Here is a 21,740-nt window from a genome sequence, read left to right as displayed (position 1 = left end):
CCACCAATTTCCTTTCATGAAAATGAGCCATAATCTTTATAAAAACTAAAAGTTAAGAAGAAAAACAATAAAAATCAATAAAACCAAGCAACCATTTTACAGATAACATTTCCAGATTGCACTGTTCTCCCAGCTTGGTCTGCTACTGTTTTAGATGCTATTCTCACTATAACGTACTGTCACCGTCACGTTGAGCTGCCGCCGGCCACCACGGTAAGTATTCTTAATTTGCAAACAGTGAACATATTCACGTATCCGCAATACATAATACATAATATCCTATATACGAGATGATATTATACAAACTCTTTTTTAATTGTGGCTAATACAACTCTCTGTCCATAAACTCTGGCAAACTGTCTCTGGCGGTCTTTGGGCACCGAATATTAACTATAAACTCGACTATAAACTACGGTCTGGGTCAACATTTAATTTTCCCTCGACTTTTCCTCCACTTAACTTAAAAAAACACTAAACACACGTAATAATACAGTCCAAAATGCAAAATGTTTATCATTTCTATTTGACATAATTTGACACAAAATTATAACCTATAATTTGGCAAGAGTTTGACAACTCTCAAAAATCTTAAGTCGAGTTCATACGTGTCGGCGTCTGCTTGTTGTTCATCGTTCCGTCAAACCAATAATATTGAAATATGATCTGTCATTTATGAAATAAACCAATAAAACTGGTAAAAACAATAAGACATAACGCCATGACGGATTTATATACCGAGTGTTGCATCGTCGGACGGTTAGACATAGGAAATCCCATGTAAATTTTAATGGGGTCAATTATTGACTTCCCTAATTATTTTAGAGAATAATTCTATTTAGGTTTATTGAAGAGTACTAAAACCCACATTCAAAAGAATAACTTTAGATATTTTTTATTAGCTCGTTTATGAGTTATCGCCGATTGGTTTTTAAATATTTCTCCTTTCTTATGGCCCTGTATTTACTTATGAGCACCAGTCGAGGTAAAAGATAACTGGCAAATGAAGTTGTCATTTTAGAAATTTACCTATTTAGTACTTTATTATTATTGAAAACTCACTCTTACATCGGAAATCTTAAAGATGTATTTATAAATACAACTTAATATGAATTAAAGTAAAATAAAGTAATCAATTACAAGGTTAATTATAGTATTATTACAATATTCAATAACTTATTAATTTAGGTACTATTAAATTGTTAGAATTCCTCCATCGACTGCTAGACAATAACCCAGGCGATCATAAAATTCTCTTCTTACATTCGCTAGTTGGTAAACCGAAATTCTATTGCATTCGGCAGAAATAGCATTTTTTAACTCGTCTAGATTTGGGTATTTTTTATCCTTGTATATCCTGTTTTTTAAATGGCCCCAGAGAAAGAAATCATTTGGCGAAATATCAGGAGACCTTGCTGGCCAATTTACTGTATGATTTAGGCCAATAACGTTTCCGTTAAAACTATTGTCTAAATATTCCCGAACAAACCAAACTTCCTGATTTTCCCTAGCGGCATCATGTAAAGCAGGTAAAATATGATTTTCGGGTAGTTCCAAATAATATTCTGCATTTAAATTTCGCGTAAGAAATAATGGCCCGATAATATTGTGTCCGAATATCCCTGCCCAAACATTTAGTTTCTGTGAATATTGCGTCCTTGTTTCGACAAACCTGTGTTGGTTTTCTTTGTTCCAATATCGATAATTTTGAACATTGGGTTCATTATTTAAGGTAAACGTGCCTTCGTCAATGAAACATATGTTTTTTAAAAATTCCCTATCCGTGTTTGCTCTTTCCATCATATCAATTCAAAACGCCTGCCGCATGCCGCCGTATTTCGTCCCCATCTCGTAGCTCTTGGTGCTTTTCATATTTGAAGGAATAGTATTTATGTCGTTTCAAAATTCGAAACGCTGTAGTGTAATCTATTCCTATTTCATCCTCAAGTTTCCTTGTGCTGATCTTTCCATCGTTCTCTTCCACGCACAATAAAACTTCCATGTCGGTATCATTTCTTGCATCTTCTCTTTGTTCTTGCCTTGCTTCACATCTGCAGTTATTTATTAGGGTACCTTTGGTCTCAAATCTCTGGATATTCCTTACGGTTATAGATTTTCCAGGTATCGGTCTATTCGCATACAGAGCAGCAAACATGTCCGACACCTGTTGATAACTATTTCCTTGATAATACCATTTAATCATCAATACTTTTTCTTCGGTACTGTAATTCATGGCTAATATTTTCGATGTAGGTATAGTTTTTAATAATAATAATAAAGCACTAAATAGATAAATTTCTGAAATGACAACTTCATTTGACAGTTATCTTTTACCTTGACTGGTGCTCATAAGTAAATACAGGGCCATAAGAAAGGAGAAATATTTAAAAAGAAATCGGCGATAACTCGTAAACGGGCTAATCAAAAATATCTAAAGTTATTCTTTTGAATGTGGTTTTAGTGCTCTTCAATAAACCTAAATAGAATTATTCTGTAAAATAATTAGGGAAGACAATAATTGACCCCATTAAAATTTACATGGGATTTCCTATGTCCCGCTCGACGATGCAACACCCGGTATAAACCCATCCATAGTTAGCTTAAAAAATATTAGAAACTTATTTTAGCTGAATAAATGAATTGGTATGAGCCTCATTTGCTTTTTTTCAGTCATCGTCTGTCGAAATCTTACCTCAGTAAAAAAACAGAGCATACCAACCCTGAAAATATTGGCATACATTTAAGACTCACCCTGTATAAGAGTCATACTGTTTAGCAAACCTTAATAAACTTTCTTTTATCCAATAAAAGAACAAATAATAAGAAATAGGACTAGCAATTTAAGGTAAGAAATGAGGAAAAAACCTTATCGCATATTACAGTAAATCATAACACCGCAGCCTTATAAAGCCATTGATAAAACTTTACGACACACCGGAATTGGACGTAATTTTATTCTGGAAATATCCAAGGAATCCTAGGAACGGAACAGGGAACGTGTGGGTTCGTTCGCATAAAGCAAATTAACTCAAAATGGAGTGTCGCCACCCTGCGGATTCATATAATCGGTATTTACTCGTAGGGCAGACCTTTAGAGGCAGCATTTTTTTGGTACAATAGACGAAAAAGAGTTGTAGTTACTGATCAAAGAATACAAGAACACCTAACGCGAAAAAAAAAAAGAAAAAAAAAAGCTTCTATCTTTTCTCCTCAAATATAAAGTACTTACTACCCATCAATTTGGATTTCTAAGTAACAGTTGCACAAATGATGCTATGTTCGACCTTTTTAATAATGTATACTAGTGTAGCCTAAATAACCATCGCTCTACTGCTACAATTTTCTGTGATTTCTCTAAGGCTTTCGACTGTGTAAATCATAATATCCTAATTAACAAATTGCAATACTATGGATTCAGGGGAGTGCCGATCGAATGGCTTAAGTCATATCTTGGCAACAGAAGGCAGCTTGAGAGGATTGATATGTCTATGTCTTCTTGTAAGCCTATAGAATGTGGTGTCCCTCAGGGTTCAGTACTTGGCCCTATTTTGTTTCCAGTGTTTATCAAAGACATTGCAAATCTAGATATTAGCGGTAAAATCTGCTTGTCTGTCTGTCTGTCTGTCTGTCTGCCGTCTGTAACATGATAACTCAAAAACCGCTGAACCGATTTTAACCAATTTTTTTTTTTCACTAAAACTAGTTTTAGTTTAGTTTCTTCAATTTTGTCATAAAACAGTGGCGTATCATTAATTCGCTCATTAATTTATGAATAATTAATTTTAATTATTGAAAATGTGTACTTGTTTCCATACCATCCAAGAGGTAAAGTATATGGCGCGTTTATTTTAACGTCTACTCCTAATAGGCCTACTCCACTAGATAAATTAAAAACTAAATCTGCACAAACTAAATCTGCACAAGCCCGACGGATCTGGCTCATTGATGTCAAAGTCGATCGTGTCTGCTGTGCTAGGCTCATCAGGCTGGTCTCTCAATTCGTCCAACTTTTCATCTTCAGCCGCCAGAGGGATATCTACAGGCAAGTCCAACTCCTCTTTATCGGATTCATCGAGTGACACTTCAGTGACGTTGTCACAGGATTTCCCATTGCAGTATGCAAAAATCATTAGACATTTTAATCCTGCTTTTCTGCATCCGCAGGCTTTACCATAGTTGTTAGTTTTACATTTACAGGATAAAAATACCAATAGGGATTTTGGAGCTGGATCTTTCAACATTGTGACTGGAGTAACGCCTGTTTCTGTTTTCTTCCAACCTCATTCTTCGGCATCTTTGGTACAACCAGACCAATGCTGAACCTGGTGGTAAGTTCGCAATGAATGCTGTCCAGCACGACAATTAATTATTCATAAATTAATGAGCGAATTAATGATAAGTCACTGTTTCATGACAAAATTGAAGAAACTAAACTAAAACCAGTTTTAGTGAACCCTAATTGACATTCAATTTCGGAAAATCGACTATACATAATATAACATATTTTACGCAAAATTGTAAAATTTCCGTGGATTTTGTTGACGGTTGACTTGAGCGAAAATTTTCATAAAACCGTTTTTACAGGAAATTTTATTCTCTTTAATTTTGCTCTTCTCAAATTTTCGCGAAAAACACATAGTTTTCGAGATATTCACAAAATACCTATTTTGGGCGCCATCGGCATGTCTGCCAATGTGCATTTTATGGATTTTAGTTAGGGACCCCAAAACCTATAAACCTGTAAAGTTTCAAAACTTCCGGAGTTTTTTCCAAGTAGGCCCCTTTTTTGATCCCCAATGATTCGACAATGATAAACTATGTAACAGACACTCAAATCTATTTCCAAAAAAATATTTTTTCTCGAATTTTAAACTACACCGTTTAAACACTACGCCATGGACAGATATAACATTCCTTCAGGATGGACTAATCTGGTATACAGACGGGTCAAAGACCGCTGAATTTGGAGCAATGGGGGACAAGTTATTTCATTTTTTTGCCAATCAATTAGATCAACATAGTCATCTGCGTCAAAATTAATTTGTGGGATGATAAAAGGTCGGATATTGCGTATTGATTGTCTTGAGTTTTGCATTTAGAATGCGGCGAAGTGCAAGCTCTCTTATATGGGGGCGAGTGTCATGTAGCAGGTAGAATATATATCAGAAGATTTTCGGGATAGACAAAATAGGCATTTCTTTGTATTACAGGGTCTATAACACGTTTTAAACCTTGCTCTAGGTATCGGCTACGTTTTATTGTTTGTAAAACATGTTTGGCACCATTTACACATGAAGAGTTTCATTTAATATGAAACCATAAAGGAGCATAAACCTTGACAATAAATTTGGACAGTTCCTTTAACTGTAATGTTGGATTTTCGGTACTAACATAAAGACGGTGGTACGATTACCCAAAGTGATCAAACAGGCAAGTATTCTCGGTTTGAAATTCCTGAAGACGTTTTTTGTAACTATCATTTTACTTAATTTCTCGATACCTCAAAAGTTTTAGATTTAGAGAACTTGTCGTTTTAGCTAACCTAACCTAACCTAACAGCCGGTAGAGGGCAGAAGACGTGATTTTATAAAAAAATTAAATAAACTTTTTTATCGACATTACTAAAGATAACTTTTGGTAGGTATTCCAAATCGATTTTTCAAAAAAAAAATTTTCATTTTTTAAAGGCTGGTAGAGGGCAGAAGATGTGATTTTATTAAAAAGTTGTAGTAACACTTTTTTATCAACATTACAAAAGGCAACTTTTCGTAGGTATTCCAAGTCGATGTTTTAAAAATTTTAAAATTTTGATATTTACGATCCACCCTGATGTAGATATAGAAAGGGGACAAACACAATAGGCCTCACAGGTCGCAGTGTTTCCGACAGAGGACGGCCCCTTATTGATATTGAAAACGCCGCAACGTTTAAAATAATTTTTACTCAATATAAAAATAAATTACAACCTTCACATGATAGTTTCCGAAATCGCATTGATGAGACTCGAATTTTGAACACGCTATACATTCAAACCTTGGCTTATATTTCGATGGAATTTATCGAACAAGAAATGAAAATTTTCACGTAGAATATTGTCACGAAAAATGGGGTACAATATTAAGGCAAAGTGTCGATGTAATCGAATTTATCACGACTAGCAGTCCGGCAACGTATGGGACTCCATTGCGAAGCACGGGATGCGTCATTTGCAGAAAAATAAATTTTATTCCCCGATATCTGTGTAAAATTTCGTAGCAGTTCGGCTTTAAATTTGACGAATGCCGCTGAATTTTACGATCGGTGACAAAATAAAGGAAAATTTGATCACATTTTGCGAGTTGCGGTTATAATTTTTGAGGGTTATGACTAGTAATGTGTAATTTGTTATGCGGAAGTAATAAAATGCCAATTGGAAATAGGTACTGCAAAAGTATGAATTGTAATAGGAGTTTTTTGATTATACAATATGAAAAATACTCTTCTGTGTTTTAAATTAAAATAATAATGTTAAATTTAAGGCTGTACTTAAACTGTCGTTAAACGGTAGCTTACTTAAACTTGACGTTAATAGGTATGACGTCGTTGATGAGACGCACTTGACAGTTTTATGAAATATAGGAATTGTATAAGGACTAACCAACGCTATCCACCCCAAATAACCAACTTAACCAACGCAACTAACCTTGACACTTTTTTTTCCCTATTTGCATCAATCATAATTGTATTTTTTATTCGTCATTCTACAATAAATTACGTCGATGGTATTCCTTTAAATGCGCTTCCTTTCCCATATGCGACAAACTCGACGATATATATATCCATCTCATTTGTTCTTAAAGAAGTATATGTGCAGAGGTTTGCCTCTCGCCTTTCCTTGTCTCACGTATTGTGGTATATCGCATTGACGGAGCGACAGCGTTCACTGGAATCTTAAATCTATAGAATGAAAAGAAAAAGCATAGGCAAAACCTTTAGTTGAAGAGAGATAAAATGTATGGAGTAGTAGCGCGTAAAAAGATCGTATTGACGCGAGCCTCAAATGTAAATTTAAACCTTAAAAGCCGTTCGTTAAAAATATGTATCACTTCCCGATCAGCCCGAGAGATTTTAGGCTGAAAATGCAGAATTGCATTATTTGGGAATTTGTATTAGTTCACAGATCACGTATTAGTTTGAATCACAGTTTGAATTAACTCTGCCGGTTATTGCACTGTTTTGTCTCTAATTGATTAATATATACGTTTTTTAATGTGAATTGTATGTTTAATTACTCGTCTTACTGATTACAATGTATTAAGTAGATACCTAAAAAGTGGGCAGTGACTTGTTGATTAATATGATGATTTAGAGGGACCATGCATCATCAGAGAACTTCCCCAGGTAAAGTTTTTTCGAATTCGAATCATTTCTAGATAAATTGTGTACTCGTATAGTCAAAAAGTAAAGCAACCTGTTACAGAGATTTCATTTTGTTTTATTTTTATAGGATGGGTAGAAAAATAAAATTTTACCATACAGAGTAAAATATAAGACAAAATATCCTGAGGTCGCTTTGTAATGGTTGGTTTCACTATGTAATAGGTACCGTATGATCGAAAAAAAAACGGCGTCTAGTTGGCCTCAGGATTCCAAAGTAAAGACATCGAGTTGGCGAGTCATCATCTGGAGGGAGGAGGGCCATGGTCAGATCTTAAAATAGGAATTGACCTCAAATCCACCGCAGGGGTCTGTTCTGGGATCAGTACTTTGGAATATCTTCTATAATAAAACAGTAGAAACTGAAACGGAAAAAGGAATATCCCTAATTGAATACTCAGATGAACTGAATAATGTAGCATTAAATATAAATTCAATATGTAAAGTTTTGGGTTTAGTGATTGACTCCAGACTTTCTTTCAAAAAACATTTAACACAAAAACTCAAGTCTGCTTATGGAAATTTAAAACTTATATATAGCCATAGACAATACCTACCAATTGATACCAGAAAAATTCTGTGTGAGAGTCTCGTTTTATCGCAGTTTAATCATTCATCAGACAGATACAGGCTTCAAAGGTACAAAACTCATGCCTAAGATTAATATATTATGGTGTAAGACGGAGAGATCACATAAACCCATCTCTAACTAGGTCAAAGTGGTTGAATATGTATAACAGATTCCGATTGCTTACCACCCTTTTTGCTGATAAAATTCTAAGGTTGAAATTACCAAACTTTTTGTATTCCAAGCTCCTGTTTAACGAAGGTTTGGGCAGTTATGATTTACGCACGAGAGGGCTTCTTAAAGTGCCTAGGCATAGAAAAGAAATCTTCAAAAGGTCTTATCGATATAATGTAACAAAACTTGTAAATGCTTGCGGTCTTACCACAATATACAGTCTGTGCCAGTCTTTAAGAAGTCTATTAAGCTGGGGCTGTTGCTCCAGCAGTGATGTCGTGATGTTGCCTGAGGTGGTGACCTTGTCTTCTCTGTTATTCGTTGCGTGGAAGGGCATGATACTCAAATGGTTCATTTTGTTTTGTTTTGATATGCTATATATACGATACCCCTTTAGTTGCTCATACAGTACTACTCCCTTCTTTCTTTCCTTGTTTTTTCTTTTAAAACATGTTGTTAGAAGCTGAATGTCATTCATGATGCCAATTTTGTTTTAATGTAAATTTTTTAGTATGTATTGTTGTAGTTTTTTAGTATTTTTTTTTAGTTATATTGTAGGTTTCAACATACTCTCAACTACTGATTGAGATGTCTGCACTTAAAGGCCTTTTGTTTAACAACATTTTTTTTGCAGCACAAATATGTATTGTATTTATATTTTGTTGAACAATAAACTATTTATTATTATTATTAACTAGCGATTGTAACTAAGGCAAAATCTAAAACAGAGCTGGAACAAAACTCAGCATGTTATGAAATTAATAATGTGGACACTGGCCAAAATGGAGATGCAAGTGGCGACAAAAAAAACCGAATTGTTACTACTATCTGGTAGAAGAAAGGTACCTACAATACAGATAAAGACTGACGAGCATTATATGGAAATGTATTTAGACAAAGACCTACAAACGCATATTAAAAGAATCTGTGAAAAGGCAAACACGGCTATTAATAAGTTAAGTAGACTCAGCCAAATATCGGAGGTCCAAGAGCAACAAAGTGAAGAGTACAGACAACAGCTGTACTCTCTTTAATGCTGTACGCGGCACCAGCTTGGAAATTTGAGTTGAAGTTTAAATCCTATTTGGATTTATTAGAACGTTTTAACCGTAGAATGGCAATAAGTATCTATCGGCCTACAGAACAGCTTCAAGAGAAGCAATTACAGTTCTTGCAGGGATCGCTCCAATAGACCTGCTGACGAAAGAACGGGACTCTTAATCAAAGGCAAAAATTATGCTGCGGAGGCTAAGCAGATGACTTACGCACAGTGGTAAACAAGATGGGATGAATACCAAGAGTGGGCTAAGACTATCATCAAAGATATTAGAAAATGATGCGAAAGAAAATGGGGTGATATAATTTTTTATACATCACAGGCTATGACTTATTATTTTTAAAAGGTGTAGTTTAGAATTCGAGAAAGAATATTTTTTTGAAAATAGATTTGTCTGTATGAAAATGTTCAGTAATAGAAACAATGGAAAGTTTAAAATATTTCTTTGTCCAACAAAGATTTGATATACCTAATTGATAGAAAAAAACATTTTAGAAAAGAGTTAAACTCACCATTAAAAATAGAAATAACTAAATCAACTGGAACTGCGACTCACTAAAACGCGAATACCTTTTTACCCGATTATTTGATAGTAAAATATTAAATTTTTCCGTTTTTTCCTATCCACCTCTTTCGGCCCTATCCCGTCGGATAAAGTTCAATTATTAACTTCGATTCATAGAATTAGCAATTTTTTTGAAAAGGCATTACAGGAATAGAGTAGCTCCGATCCAATTTCGAAAATCATTTTGTGGAACTGTTGACTTTACCGGTCGTTTTAATCTTATGTAGACTCGAACGTTCATTACCTAGCAATTGTGTCAATATTAATAACAGACTATATTTTTTTGGTGCAAAACTATTCGAAAGTTTATTGGTAATATACGAGATGAGTTTTAAAATTCATTATAATTTTTTAGCCTCATTTTGGCTTTATGCTCAAAAAGTGTTATAGTCCAGTCATCTTAGTCGAAATAGAGTAGGAATCTTGGAATTCAAGACAACGGGCTGTAAACTCGTATAAACCTTTATTTTAGCATCCCAAAACATGTCTCAAAACCTACATATGATAGCGTGTGCGCGACTTGTAGATAATTGAGGTCAAAAGTCAAAAAATACATTTTTTGCGCATTTTTTGCAAATATATCGTTCCCTTTCACATTTACGGTATTTGTAATTATTACAAATATTGTAGAGGATAAAATTCTCTACAACTATTGTTTCAACAATTTTTTGTACCTCAAACCGTTTTTGAGATAGAGAGCGGTGAGCGCGCAGTCTTTCATTATGTACGGTATCATTCAAGTTCAACCTGTAGTCTCGGTCAAAATCACGCCGTAAAAAGTCCGTTAATTATTGAAAAATATATAATAATTATAAATAATTTACATTTTTTTATAAAAGATCATATTGAATATAATATTTTTTTTCATAAATTAAGTATATCTTACTTATTACATTTTAATTATAGTTAGATTTATACTAATTACATTTTAAGTAAATAAAAAGACAAGAAATACATTTTTAATTTATATGTCTATTAAAAAACACCATTTCATACATTTCTCATGGTTGAAATTAAAAAAATTGAATAAAAATAAAAAGAACTCCCCCATGTTCTTATTTTTAGTTTTCTACTTCTTCTTCATCATCAAATTTTCCAATTTCAAATTCTTTTCCATTGTCATCTTCAACCACATTTGTCTTAAAGTCTTCCAGGATTTCGGGATCAAATGTACCATCTTCATTGACATCACTCTGATAGGGTGAATGATTGAGACAAGCTTGCCCATTACACTGGCCACAAGCAAAAGAGCACGGCAACACTGACTTCCTGCTTCCACATCGCGAACCACAACCATTCTTGCAGTTGCAGGATATTGTGTTCAGCAAATTTTCTGGAGCTGGAGGTTGAATAGTAGTGGTAGGTTCCAGGAATCCATTACGCATTATCCAATCCCAGTCCTGGGGTTCTAAATCATGCCCTAACCAAGTCTGAACTTGGTAGTAAACACGATTGAAATGTTAGTGAGCTGCTGCACTTGTTGGTGGAAGATTTGATAATTGCACAGGTTTATTCAGTTTGGTTGATTTGATGAATTGTGTATAACAAAGATGATCGATGCTATAATTAAAAGTGTAATTAAAGTATTTTTGTTAATCATTTCCTAATTATTGTACAAAGAGGTAAGTGTTATTAAATGAAGATATACTTAATTTATGAAAAAAATTATTATATTCGATATATATATTCTTTTATGAAAAAATGTAAATTATTTATAATTTTTATATATTTTTCAATAATTAACGGACTTTATACGGCGTGTTTTTGACCGAGACTACAGGTTGAACTTGAATGATACCGTACATAATGAAATACAGCGCGCTCACCGCTCTCTATCTCAGAAACTGTTTGAGGTACAAACAAACTTTTGTAACAAAAGTTGTAGAGAATTTTATCCTCTACAATATTTATAATAAATACAAATAGCGTAAATGTGAAAGGGAACGAGATATTTGCAAAAAATGCGCAAAAAAACGATTTTTTGACCTTTGACCTCAGTTATCTACAAGTCGCGCACACGCTATCATATGTAGGTTTTGAGACATGTTTTATGTTAAAATAAAGGCTTATATGAGTTTACAGCCGGTTATCTCGAATTCCGAGGTGGAACCCCTAAGATGACTGGACTATTATTGATTTCTATGGTAGACAGTAATACACATTCTTACAGGGACTTTAATACGTTAATGACTGCGTTCAAGTTGCAAAATCATTACAGCAATTGAAGGGGTGGCTGCAATAACCAGGCAGCTCCACTTTTTTTCGAAAATGAGATTTTTAATGAATTATCCTTTAAAAAAATTGGCCGATCATTTCCTGCAACAATTCTCTCAATATAACAGTTTCGATGGCGATGTTAGTTGGAGCTGCCTTGCTATGGGTTTGCCGCAAGAACCGAGAAGCTCTTTTTCGATTTCCCACAAATTTATTAAAACGCTGTACTTAAACTGCCGTTAAACGGTAGCCTACTGAAATGCCGTTAATAGATATGACGTCGTTGATGTGACGCATTTGACAGCTTTTTAATGCTTTGGTTAAAATGCCGTCGAACGGTCGCGTACTAAAACGCCGTTAATCAATTTGTGTTCCGTTTTCCGTTGCCCTTTTGGTATGTTTTTTTCGTCGCGTTTACACTATTATTGTAGTAAGAATTTGTGCTAAGTGCTATAAGTTGATTTTAATTAAGGTGTACATCTGGATATTATCGGTTCAGGATGGAGTAAGTGTTTCAGTTAGTTTTCTGATTGTCAATTTATCTATAAACATTTTTAGGTTAGTTAGGTACCTAATTATTTTTCATGACTGAAATTAGCATGCTGAAAATTGGGGTTCAGCTCATTGGCTGACGCAAAGAAAGCGATTGAGGAACTTGGTGAAAATACGTACACAACATTTTGGAAACGAGATGCCCGTACGATTGCAAGCAGTAAAATTGTGAGACCAATAGAAAGCTCTTCGATTTATTATCAACTTCTATATGCATGTAATCCCGGTGGAAAGAAGTTTAAGGGCAGTGGGAAAAAAATTCGACAGTCTTGGACATTTAAAGAAGATTGCCCAGTACATGTAAGATTCAAAGCATCGTCTGATGGAAAAGCACTCGAGGTAACATCGGTTCAAATGAAGCACAATCATGTCACTTCGAAGGTAAGTTTACAGGTAAGTTGACATATAGTATGCTTTTAATAATTCTTGCTTGAACAGTATTTTATTCATAAAAGATATATTTTGTAGGTTCTACATGCACATAACCCTAGCCAAAGAAAACTTTCTAGTAACATTAAAGCGTCAAGGATTATTTGAATATGAAGGCCAATAGAAAAATGATACAGCAAAAAGTTCAAGAAAGTACTGGTAAAATTGTTACTTTACAAGATTTAACAAATATGCGTTTTGCTGCCAGTAGAGAGTAATGTGGTTAAAATTGAAGGAACATCGTCAGAAGAAATCACGATTAAACGAGGTGTAAGACAGGGCTGTGTGCTGTCACCGCTCTTATTTAATATATATTCAGAGGCTATCTTCAAAGAAGCTCTAGAAGGAATCGAATGTGGAATTAAGATTAACGGGAAAGTGATCAATAATATCACGTATGCCGACGATACAGTTGTGCTGGCCGAGAATGAACAAGATTTGCAGAGGCTAATGAATGAATTAGTTCGGCATAGTGAAAACTGCGGTCTCCTCATAAATACCACAAAAACGAAGGTTCTTGCATTCACCAAAACACCTGTGCAGATTCACCTGGATATCAACGGTGACCCAGTAGAGCAAGTGTCTTCATACAAGTATTTGGGGTGTATTGTAAATGATCAATGCGACCCGAAGAAAGAAATTAGTTCAAATTTAATTAACAGGCTAGAAAAACATTTATAAATATTAGACAATTTTTCACAAGGTCAGATTTGAGTTTGGAGCTACGGGTACGTATGGTCAGATGCTACATTTTTTCAGTTCTCCTGTACGGGTGTGAGAGTTGGACTCTTGACATATCGTTAGAAAAAAACTAGATGCCTTCGAAATGTATATTTACCGCCGTATATTAAGAATATCATGGGTCCAAAGAGTTTCAAATGTGGAGGTTCTTAATCGAATGAGAAAACAGAAACAACTCATGCTTACCATCAAAGAAAGAAAAACACGCTACATAGGCCACATAATGAGGGGTAAAAAGTATGAACTTCTCAGATTAATAATTGAAGGCAAAGTCCAGGGCAAAAGATCTATCGGCAGACGCCAGGATTCCTGGCTAAAGGACATTAGTAGATGGTTTGGTTGCTCATCAATCGACATATTTCGTATAGCTGTATCTAGAATGACGTAAAATATCTTACACCTAATAAATAATTAAAAAAATGATTGGTTGCCTAAGGCATACTTGAAATAGAGTATATAGAGATATTTGATAATTGTGTTTACTGTTAATAATATCGCTGACCTTAGATCAGTATTTCTATTTATAAAAAAAAGCCGTACAGGAACAATTGTTGCTTTTACCACTCATTTGAAAATTAAAATCTTATATTCTCTTCAATTTATGGTGAAACTGAACTTCAGTTGACTGCTCTTCTGGAGGATCATTATTCTCATTGTATTCCTTTGTTGTATGGGCTTCAGGTGTACTGTTATTTATTTCTCTAGTATCCATTGATGATAAGCTACCACTAGTAGCATTATTATTTTTCAAAATTGAAGTGGACGTTCCTTCGATACATGATTGCGAGGATGTGGATGACGAACTCAAACTCGTTATTTCCACTTCATTTTTCGGACACTGACTTGCTCGCTGACTTTCTTCTAAATACTTTTTCCTTTTTTACACACTAAGTAGAACAGAAAAAATACCTAACCAATTGCTCTGTGACCGTACAGTTCAGAATTTTTTGAGGTTGGGTGTAGATAGTTCCGCTTCCAGAACAAAAATCGATATCGTCGCGCTCGTCGCCGTAATCCAACGTAGTAATTGGTTATAATTTTGAAGTTGCTTTGGGTCGTTTAATGAAACGTTGTATTACGTTGTAGTTAGCATGTACCTACACTCGTAATTTAAAAGTACGTTGCACAACGTTGTATTACGTTTGTTATTCTGTAGTACAATAAACATGCCTTCTGGCGACGTAATGACAACGGTATAAAACCCAACTTCTCACAACGTTGCGCCCTACAACGTTTACCAACGTTGTTAAGGGTCAAAATATACAACTGTTTAAGGGCAACGTCGTAGCGATATTTTGGCTACGTAATTTGAGGTTTGGGTATGCATAGTGTAGGGAAAAGTACCAATTTCAACGTTACGCGTAGTCAAAACTAGTCGGAAGTCGGAATTTTGTTACTTGGGATTAGACGATCAAATCTATTTTTCCAAGACTCCTTGATTAAAAATGAGTATTTTTAACACAGCGTCTTAACACAACAGTGTTAGAAATTAGTATTTTTAACACACTCAAGATTGAAATTTAAAATACAAATTTTTATTAAACGGGAATGTCAAAAGTTTACATATGATATGTCATTCTATTCACAACGTCATTTTCTATCGATTAAAGTAAAAAAGTACCGAGGGTGCCATTTAAAAATCAAAACTTTCGTCATTTCCCGTGAAACAGGAAGTGACCAAAAACAATTGAATATATCAGTCAATCCTAATTTATGTCATATACATACCAAATCTCGTTTTTTTATCTGAAAAAATAGAAAACTTTTGAGACACATCTGGTATACTGGATGTTTTATTGTTTTTTTATGTAAGTGATTTCAAGTAAATAAAAACTTTACTCATTACAGGTCGCACAGCTTCCGGCATAGTTCGGCCTCTTATTATTTAAAGAGAAATAACTACCCTGCATCCAAGAATCCCTCACTGCAACCTTTCTTCTCTCCTCAGCTCTTTAACCTTTGTCTCATCCCCATCCTTAATCTAATCTCTTATCTCTCAACTCTTCGCCCGCGAACACGGCCACCGGCAGGAACAGCAACAACCGTCCGAAACTCGGCGTGCGGTAGGTCAGCGCGAAACATCCCCTGGCCGCGCAGGCGCCGTCACGGCGTCGCGACGCTGGCCTTTCGTCGCCGACGCCAGTCGACATGCGACAGGCGTCTCGATGACGGTGAAACTGACGCCAAAAGCGGCACCGGACGCGCCGCGTATCGCGTCGCCCAAGCGGGAACTTGGTGGTGACGGTTATGCTCGCAGGAATTTATGGTTGGTGATGCTTGTGGTGGTGATGGGTGTTTGCGAGGCCGGATTGGACAGTATTATTGGTGCAGGTAAGGTTCAAACAGTAAAATAATTCTTAGTAGACTTCTGTAGGTGTTTTATCTCAAATATTTCAATCATGTACAAAAAAATTACCCGGCGAAAATTTCCCGCAGAACGTCTAAGTGACAATGACACATTTGTCACTTAGACGTAAATTATTTTCTAAAAATGTCTCGGTTTGGAAACAATTATTCTTTAAGTGCAATTGAAGAAAAAGTTGCCGAAAGTAAGCCGAAAAACACTATAATTAATCACCAGTATGTATGGAGACAGTTTATGAACTTTATACAATATAGAAACTACATTTTGGATGCGAACATCTCAATCTCGGCACTGGCCAATATTTTGACCGATTGGGCATTTAATATGAAAAGGAAAAACGGGCAAGACTATAGGGATTTTACGGTACATACTATTTGGAATGGAACAGCCAAGCTATTAATGGGAAAATACCAAAAAGAATATAACATTGAAAGAAGGTTTGAAAGAAAAAACGAAAAAGGATCTGGCGCAGGAATTTACTGCAGCAGTCCAAAGACTGAGATCTACCACAGTCTTGGAAAACACACCACGATCTTCCAAGCTGAGCTATATGCTATTGAAACCTGTGTGCAACTGCTGGTAGAACAGCAATACACCGGGAAAACAATATGCATATTTTCGGATAGTCAAGCTGCGCTGAAAGCACTTGAGGCAACGAAAAGCACGTCTATGACGATTCTTCATTGTAAGAAACTACTCAATATACTGGGAGATAGGAACAAAGTGTCGCTAATATGGATACCGGGACATGTCGGCCTAGAGGGGAAATGAACGTGCTGATTCCCTCGCCAAAATTGGTGCAGGCTCGCCATTCGTGGGCCCAGAACCGACACTTAGCGTTCCCAAAAATCTCGCAAGAGACAGGCTCTGTGAATGGGTTAGGGGTGAGACATTCCGAGACTGGAATGACAGTCCCGGAATGGAGCATGCCAAGAAAATCCTAGCAGGGCCATCCAAACATAGAACAGGAGAACTCCTAAAGGCCGGTAGGAATGGAACGCGTGTGCTCACTGCAGTGTACACGGGCCACTGCCGGCTGAGATCTCACCTACAGAGGACGGGACTGGTGGAAGACGCCGAATGCCGACTCTGTATGGAAGATGATGAAACAATGAAGCACGTTATGTGTACCTGCCCCGCTGGGAGCAGGACCAGGTTTGAGATGTTTGGCAAACCCATGCTAGACCTATCAGACCTAGAAGACATATCGCCCTCAGACATAACGGCCTATATTAAGAGGCTGGGTCTTGAGGATGAACTTTGACGCTCTTGTAAATTAGAGCTTGTAGAAACTGAGCCACAATAGGCCCTCGCGGCCTCAGTGGAGGGTCCCCTATGGGACCCACTCTTAGTCAAATACAAAATACAAAAAAAAGGTTTGAAAGAAGATATCAAGATGCGGTTTTCGCTGACTTTTTGAAAAAACGCGCAATGTTTGTTAAATTGTAATACAACGCCCCCTAGCGTCTATGTCCAAAAGCTTATTATTATTGTTTATACGGTATAATACAGAGTAAGAAATGCTCTTTTAAACGAGCTCTCGCTTGTTGGATTGCGATCATCCAGTCCAGAGTTATTAATATTTAAATAAAAACAGATCTAACCTTCCCCCACCACTTTATTTTGGTAGATAGAGGATAATGGCTCTAACAAAAAATATTCGAAATTTAATGGAGATTATGAAGCTGTTACTTATAGTACACCTTATCTAGGCAAAATTGTGTAAAAACTCCATTTTCTTATTTTTTGTTGCAGTTGCGCCCCCTAGCGGTCGTTCTACAAACTTGAAAATAATATCTAGCAATTTGTCATTGCCTCTTTAGTTATAAATATTTTTTTCCGCAGCCCCTACGGCTAATACTTTCCGAGATACAGCCGAGAGCTATTCTTAGTGGGACACCCGGTACAAAACTTCTTTATCAATAGATACCCTCTCTCCAACTCTTGCGTGGTCTTCCTCTTTTTTCTTCTATCTTGAGTGTTTTTTTAATATTTTCTTTAGGATTCGATGTGAATGCCTGTGAATGTCCATCCATTCTTTGCGCATGCCCCTACCTTATTAATTGCTGAGTCCTAATCATAGATAAATGAAAGAAGTTTAGATTGGAAAGTGCCCATAAGGACAATATAAACACTATTTGGCGTTATTCTTGCAACGGTCGCGACCCAAAACATTTGAAAATTTCGGAGCGGTTCGGCTTTTTCCGGAAAAAATTTATTATTATTTTCGTTTAATTTTATAAATAAAATACAGTGTGTTGCATACAAGAAACTTTATTTTATATAAGGACGCATGTATGAAATACCTATGAAACATTGGACACCGACGTTATGCCACGATCCACGATACGATGGTTTTTGCAGTTCACGGTTTACTGCACAGCTTTTTAAGTTTTTAATGCCACTTTTTCACAATTATCACCAGTTGGAGTAAATAAAACTTGAATTAAACTCAGAAGATAGCAATAATTACTTTGAAAATGGACGCTATAAACACTTTTCGGAATTTCTTTAATGAGAGCGGTTTAGATTTTGAAAGATTATTATGATTTTTGAAGATTCTGACATTGACAAGAGAAAATTATTTCTGTTTTTGTTTGCCGTTGTTCTTAGCGACCGCTATAGCAGCGCCAGATCGCGTATAACGGTCGCAACCCAAAATAATTTCGCGACCTAAAATTTTTACGGGCTTTCCAATGTAAACTTGTTGCATTTATCTATGGTGACACATTTGTCACTTAGACGTAAATTATTTTCTAAAAATGTCTCGGTTTGGAAACAATTATTCTTTAAGTGCAATTGAAGAAAAAGTTGCCGAAAGTAAGCCGAAAAACACTATAATTAATCACCAGTATGAATGGAGACAGTTTATGAACTTTATACAATATAGAAACTACATTTTCGATGCGAACGTCTAATGTCATCTACGATGTCATGTTTGAGTTCTATTTGACGACTTATGGTTTCATTTGGTATTTTATCTTTTCTGGATTTTCAGCCGATCTTCGTCAAAAGTCCATCCCCGTGGCTTTTAGCGTTCTTTCAGCTTCCTATTTTAAAGACCTACTTCAAAGCTGTAGGTAATTATGCTTTTTACGATAGAATTTTAAATTCTTTTTTTGTTTTCTATCGTTATATTCTTACCCCATAGTATTCCATTTAGCATCGAAACTGCTTTTCGGCCTTGCATATTTCTTTCCCATATTGCTTCATCCAGTGTTCCAAATTCAACCATATTTTTATATTTTTTTTTAATTCTCTCTAAAACGGTATGGAAATTTGGAAACGTATAAACAAGATTAGCCATTTTAGAACAAGTAAAAATTCTTATGAAGAAGCATTTTTTCTAGAATGTCAATAATAAAAAAGTTACTCCTTTTGTAAAGACAATCCGGGACATACTGTACACCTAAATGGTGGAAATATTGATCATTATTTAAAATTTATATTTTCCTTCGTACTACACTAAAATAAATTATAAATTCGATGGGAAAATACAATACTAATTACATCTCGAAAATTAATTCCAAATATCTGTGTTATTTTACTCCGAAACAGAGGAGCAGTTTAAATATATTCGGGGAATTATTAATTAAAGACAGCTTTGAACAGAAAACCGAGGATCCACGAAGACCCGAAATTCAGTCTAATTTGATTGCTGACAATATTGTTCTAACATAAATATTAAGAAACATTCCAAATACATTTCGAATTATTGTAGTTACTACTGTTGTAATTACAGGAATTTAGATTTGGTAGTTTTTGGAAGAATATAATAGTTATTTGTGTACCAAGGCCGTAAAGCTGGTTTGACAAAAAAGATCATACGGCCGAGATGCACACAACTGGAAGATAAGATTCAAATTTATTTATACTGTTTTAAGTAAATTTGCCTGCATTTTTCAGGTAATAAATTTAGAGTAGCTGCATTGGCGGCTTCATAAGTTTCAGCTGGATTGTCACTATCACTGTCACTCATATTTTCTTTTTAACTGCTTTTATCACAGTACATCTCGTATAATGTGGTTTTTATTATTTGTTAGTTATTTCTCTTAAATTTTATTCACAAATCCCGTGCTTTGATTAAGGCTTGATTAAGGTTTGCTGAGCTTCAGCATTTGCCATAAAATAGCGAGCAATTTGTTACAAAACCATATAAATTATACTAAGGGGGGCTGGCAAAGGTTAGTCTTGGGTCGAGATTTCCGTATGTAAGAAAAGTACAATGCGTTTATAATGTACTGAACATAGAGAGGACAGTAAACACGTTGCCAAACGTATGAAATAAACCGAGAAACTGTGCACATCGCTAAGAGACGTGGAAGGGGATATAACAGATTTGTAGCAGTTAACCGGTCGACCCAATCAATACCTCTGTCAGTACCTAAAGTTCTAGGGAAAGGTGTACGTCATGCGTTCAGCTTCACGATTTAATTACGTCTCGTGGTACTTAATTTGTTTATTTATATTAACGAGTCGTTGTAATTTTCCCTATAGCTTGATTTTTTTTTAAGTGCAAGCTAGAAACACTTGCATTTTTGGTAAAAATAAGTGGAATTGAGTGGGTGTTCGATAATGGTCGCGCTATTAGAACTCTGATTTCAAAAATCGATATCTGGAAATCTATTAGAAATAATAGATTGTAGTTTTTTCAAGAACTTTGTTAATATTTCTGCTGTATTTTCTTTGTATCATACTGTCTGAAAATCTTTATCAATAAAAAAATTACACGATTGCTGAAAATTGCTATGCTCTAAAAGTAAATGGATGGATTGTTTACAATTTTTTAATGGAAAATACAACCTTATCAAATTTTTCTTATGTAAACATATTGTAAAATATCCGATCTTAAAAATAAAAAAAAGTTTTAATATCTAAAGTGGTTCATGAGTTATGGCCTGTTATGTGTTAAAAAGTTGAGTTTTTGAATTATTGCGATTACTGACGTTTTCTCGTTATAAAAAAAATGACACCCTAACGATATCCTTATGATTCCATTTCAGATGCTCAGAAACATGTCTAATGATTTTATCTAGTTATCTCTTAAAAAAAGTCTTTTAAAAATAAGCGGTTTGCGATCGCGATTTTACTTTACTTGATAGAGAAAGGCGTATCGGCAACGCCGCAACAGCACACAGTCGCGCGTCGCGTCGGTCGGTCGCGTTTCTCTCACTCCGACTTAATAAGATCCCTATGCGATTTACTTCCACACATGTAAATGCCGACCCAAAAGTAACAGTTGCCAGCACGGTATATCACTGTAATCATAAAACTTCAATCTATAGTGTGACCAACGGATCTGTAGCTACGGGGTATCGGCAGGGGAATGCAGTTGTAAACAAAACACGCCCAATTTCATTCATATAATAGGCATGGGCGTACGGTGTTATATGAAAATAATGTGTATCATAAATATAATACTCAGATTAATAATTTTTTTCAAAAAACTTTATGCTGTTTGAATCTTTACTGTAGAGTTAGCAGATAAACACTAAAAGCTTTTATTAAAGCTCCCTTAAATATTTTGAATCATTTTATTATTGTGTTGTTAATATAATAGAAGAAATAATTACAGCTTGGGGTTGGAACCTTTGGTGTTACACAGCAAAATAAAACACTAAATCAGTACAATACACCAAAACACTTTTAATTTTACACTTGA

General features: G+C 35.2%; 2 protein-coding genes across 2 annotated transcripts in view; one reads left to right on the top strand and one right to left on the bottom strand.

The window, feature by feature from the left end:
• Window positions 1-8,492, bottom strand: part of LOC115883590 (probable multidrug resistance-associated protein lethal(2)03659) — a 32,249-nt gene extending 23,757 nt beyond the window's left edge. The window contains 1 exon segment of the mRNA XM_030901947.1: window positions 8,342-8,492. Within this exon segment, the coding sequence (XP_030757807.1) occupies window positions 8,342-8,492 (151 nt within the window).
• A 7,378-nt stretch (window positions 8,493-15,870) lies between these two features.
• The window catches only part of LOC115883591 (neurotrimin-like), a 310,522-nt gene continuing 304,652 nt past the window's right edge, over window positions 15,871-21,740 (top strand). Inside the window, exon 1 of the mRNA XM_030901948.1 lies at window positions 15,871-16,044. Coding sequence (XP_030757808.1) covers window positions 15,879-16,044 — 166 coding nt within the window. The 5' untranslated portion in view covers window positions 15,871-15,878. The remainder of the gene's footprint in view (window positions 16,045-21,740) is intronic.

Source organism: Sitophilus oryzae, unplaced genomic scaffold (assembly GCF_002938485.1).
Source record: "Sitophilus oryzae breed Bouriz unplaced genomic scaffold, Soryzae_2.0 scaffold_1963_pilon_pilon, whole genome shotgun sequence".
NCBI classification, from domain to species: domain Eukaryota; kingdom Metazoa; phylum Arthropoda; class Insecta; order Coleoptera; family Curculionidae; genus Sitophilus; species Sitophilus oryzae.
Note: the sequence above shows the minus strand (reverse complement) of the source record. Positions and strands in the feature narration are given on the sequence as shown.